This window comes from Camelina sativa, chromosome 19 (genome assembly GCF_000633955.1).
Source record: "Camelina sativa cultivar DH55 chromosome 19, Cs, whole genome shotgun sequence".
Lineage (NCBI taxonomy): Eukaryota > Viridiplantae > Streptophyta > Magnoliopsida > Brassicales > Brassicaceae > Camelina > Camelina sativa.
Window position 1 is genome coordinate 13,577,532 of NC_025703.1, and position 4,269 is coordinate 13,581,800.

At 32.3% G+C, this 4,269-nt stretch overlaps 1 protein-coding gene across 1 annotated transcript; it reads right to left on the bottom strand.

Moving 5' to 3' along the window:
* Positions 1,137-2,865, bottom strand: LOC104766262 (cyanate hydratase-like). Its single transcript, XM_010490114.2, has 4 exons — positions 2,489-2,865; positions 2,326-2,397; positions 1,495-1,603; positions 1,137-1,414 (listed from the first exon to the last, which is right to left on the bottom strand). Exons 1-4 carry the CDS (start codon positions 2,761-2,763, stop codon positions 1,361-1,363), a joined length of 510 nt encoding a protein of 169 aa, XP_010488416.1. The 5' UTR covers positions 2,764-2,865; the 3' UTR covers positions 1,137-1,360.

Below are 4,269 nucleotides of genomic sequence, written 5' to 3' on the forward strand. Positions count from 1 at the left end.
TTGTTTACGATTTGACAAACATAACGTTTGCCTAGCTTTGAACAAACTTCACCTAGTTACTCGTTAAGGTCAATGGTTTATAGATATGATATATTCTAATTGCATCCGGTCGTTGGTTTACACATATGGTATCTTGTATTTTAGGAACCAGAAATGTAAATATTTGTGATAAATTGAAACATATTTCTTTGCCTACTCTCTAGTAGCTAGACACTGTATAGCCCCTATTACAAGAAAATAGTGGTGTCAAGAAAATTTGGATTTGACTATTATTGTACACATATATTTGTTGAAAAAAACTCTTCTATAAAATATGAAGGGTTTAAACAATACTGTATCTAGTAATTCTAAGATGTATATGAAACATTGGAAACGAATATAATTGGTGCATATGCGAGTTCGAAAAAAGACACATAAACAAATATCATGTAGCATTTTTTTGTCTGTATCAGTCCAAAAAACTTCCAAATTCTTTACAAAAAAGCGCTTGACAACCCAAAAAAATGATTACTCATGTCGAGCATTAATTGGTCGCAAGTAAAAACAAAAAATGGAGCATCCATTACATTTACGTTATCTACTAGTAATGAATTAAGTCCAGTTTGATTTCCATTGCATGCATAGTAGTAAACTAGTAATATGAGAGGACGGTTCGACCGGTCGGACCGTGACCCGGATACTTCCCCAGTTTGGGTCTACTGCTTCTAACCGGTAAACAAAAAAACCCAAAATAAACCGCTATAAACCCGCGACCCGGTAGACCCGTCGAACCCGCAGGGTCACGGTTCAAGAAAATTTATTTGATTTCATTGTTTCACCGTTTCAGTTATTCTTTAAACCTTGCTAATTTGTATATCTCTCAATGGGACACATATCTGGTCGCTTCATCTTCTTCTCTACAATTCTCATCTCCTTTAACGTGCGTGCTTAACAAACTGTTGGTTTTTCAATCTCTCCTTTATTCCGAATTTTTTTTTTATGTGATCGTCATCATTATAGTTAATCATCGAATATTTTAGCAATTGATTATGTTGATATTTTAGCAATTGATTGTGTTGTATACTTTTATTATAAATAATCGATCTTCATGCGTGTATCTCTTAACAATTCTAATACTGACATGGTTACATCTCGGGTTCATAAGACTGCCAGAAACTTTATTCAATCGATATCAAGCATGAGTCAGAACTTGATTATAATGTTTAAGACAAAGATAGAAATTGTTGTCTTGTTTTTATTACTGCACTGTTATTCAACCTGAAACAGCTTTAACCTGGAGGCTATAGAGTACATATAAACAAACACCATACGCATTACAATGATATAGCTGACAATGCTTAAAGGCTTCTTTACATTTATATCATTCGCTTGTACTTCCCTTGAGATTAAGCCTTGAAACCATATTCTCCGTCCTCTGCAACAAAAATGATCTCAAATCATTCACACATTCTGAACACTTATATTGAAACAAGCATTATAAAATGCAACACTAACCTGTTCGGAATGTGAAAGATACTTCCCATCAAGTGTCACGACCACACGATTGTTACCATCCACTCCCTTAACTTTGTCCACAGAGCAATAGAAATCTATCGCCGACATGCTAAACAAATACACACACAAAGTAACAACGACTCAGCTTCAATAGGCATGAAAATATAGATAGATCACTATCACATACAAAATTTGGCCAACACAAAAGCCAACTAGGAATCAATCGTATCTCACACACACAGAGGAATGCCAATATATCCTTTTCAACATGTTCTGCGACAAATCTAGTAATATTGTCGACATTTCTAGCTTCTCCTTAAAGCAATGCGTGCTAGTTCAGCTACAAAGTGTTAAATAAAGTAAAGTTCATACATGTACAAGGTTCTATGTGATCATAACTCTACAGAAGTGAACACACCAGCCATAATAAATCAAGAATCTTTCAGTTCAATCCTCTCAACATATGAACCAGCACAAAGGTAACTACCAAAAATGACCCTTCAAGCAACGTTCAAAACTCAGACTTTACAAAGAACATATACATACATGCCGATAAATCAATTCAATTCAATCATCTTAAGTCTCAACATATGAACAAAATGGAGCAAGAGGAATCTACTAAAACAATGACCCTTTAAGCAAGTAGCAACGATCAAAACTCAGACTTTACAAAGAACATAGAACACACAAAGCCATATAAATCAAGAAACTTTCAATTCAATCATCTCAACGATATAACACAAATGGAGCACAAAGGATTCTACTACTAAACAATGGTTCTTTAAGCAACGATTCAAGACTTGTACATACAAAAGAAGATTGAAAACTTACATGCCGTCACCAAAATCTTCATTGATAATCTCCTTTATACTCTCACCAAAATGCATCACTGCTTCATTCAACCTTAATCAAAAAAAAATCAAAACCCCAAAAAAAACAAAAATCAAAAAACTAGTCCCAAAAAAGAAAAAGATGTAAAATTTAGAGAGCAAACCTGTAGATGGTTGGTTCTTGGATGAGATTAGGATCATAGGATCTCCAAGGCGGAGACATCATATCTCCGATGAGGTCATCAGTCAGAGATGGTAAAGCTTCCTTGAGCTTCTGGAGGACTGTATCGGGTTTGAGCTGGGCTTGACGGCGGAGAAGCTGAGCTACGTAGACGTTGGTGAGACCAGTCTCCTCCGCTAATTGGGTATAAGTCTTGCCGGAAGCTGCTTTCACGGCGAGAAGCTTATTTGTAACACTATGTTTCTTCGCCGCTTCCATTTTTTTGACCAATCCAATCACTTTTTTTTTTTGTCTTCTCTTCGACGCTCTGTCTCTCTCTCTTATCAATTATGACATTATTCTGTCTCTCTCTCTTATCAATTATGAAATTATTATCTTTAAATGGGCTATATTTATCTCTAAAGGTTTTTTATTTTGCAGGTGGTTTATTATTACCACCTGCAAGTGTTTTGTGTTTTTTTGGTATGAATGTTAAATTTTATACTATTTTCGTTTGTGGTTGTAAGTTGTGACATATGGGTTACAAGAGAAATACAAGTAGTTGGAAAAAGATCAAAAAACTATAATGCTAAAGAAAACATGACAACAACAAAACAACATATAAAATCCCTAAAATTTTATTTTGCGATCCTTTAAATATCTTGTTTTGATTTTTTTTGAGTGATTTATTCGTTGGATATCAAAAAAATTTGAAAACTAATAACTTTATTGGAAGTAGCAAATACATAATTTTTAACAAATTATTTTGCCAGTGACATACAACAACATAAGTTATCATAACATTCACCATATACTCTACTATGTATAAAATAAACACAAAACCTCTCGCATCCAGCGTGTCCTTCCTTTTTACATGTGTCTCGTTGGTAGCATTGCTTAATCTCTTGCTTTATTCCAAAACCTATGTTACAATAATCATACAACATATTCAATTTCATAAAAGAAAAAAAAAAATCTCCATAAAACTAAACAGGTATAGTGTGTATAAAATAATAAACTAGTACCATGAGTGCTATCGTCACAATGAATTGAAGACATGACAAAGAGAATAGTTAGAACAAATGCAAGCAACATTTTCTTCGTGATAGCCATTTTTATGATATTATCTTTTTAAGTTGTTGTTGTTGTTATACATTGGATGTGTTTATATATATAGTTACGCAGATAAACATAAAGGAAGATGTATTGAATTAGCCATTTTAGAAGATTTTGATTTTTTATTAGAATCACATGTTAGTCAATTAGGGATTTCTAAATATCCACTCAAATTCTATGTTAGTGAACTTGGTATTTAGGTAAAATCATTCAAAATCATTTATAATCTCATGTTAATCAATCACTAGTTTTAAAAAATCTCATCAAATCCACTGTTATTGGAAAGTTAACAATTCTTTTTTAAAAAAAAAATATTGAAGGCGGTTCTAAGTGATTTTGAATACATTTTTTTAGTTAAAAATAAGAATTATAAAATCTCACATGTGATTTCGATGGATGTTAAAAAAAACTGGTTTAGACAAAATAACTTATTATATAAACATAAAACCTTTTGCATTCATCGTTCTCTCCCTTTATTACATGGTTCTGGTTGGTAGCCTTGTTTAAATTCTTGTTTTATCTAAATATGCGAGTAAAACATGTTAATTCAAAATTCCTATATCTTTGATTTCAAAGCCAATAATCTTAAAAAAAAAATCTAATTTGTATTTATAAATCAATAAACCAATAAAAGCCTCGACATCAAAAAAAAAAAAAAAAAAATAAAAA

Coding starts and splice junctions, on each gene's coding strand:
- LOC104766262 (XM_010490114.2), bottom strand. CDS start 2,763: ATGGAAGCGGCGAAGAAACATAGTGTTACAAATAAGCTTCTCGCCGTG. Junction 1,604..2,325: donor GAAGATTTTGGTGACGGCAT/GTAAGTTTTCAA, acceptor GTATTTGTTTAG/CATGTCGGCGATAGATTTCT. Junction 1,415..1,494: donor ATCTTTCACATTCCGAACAG/GTTAGTGTTGCA, acceptor TTTTTGTTGCAG/AGGACGGAGAATATGGTTTC.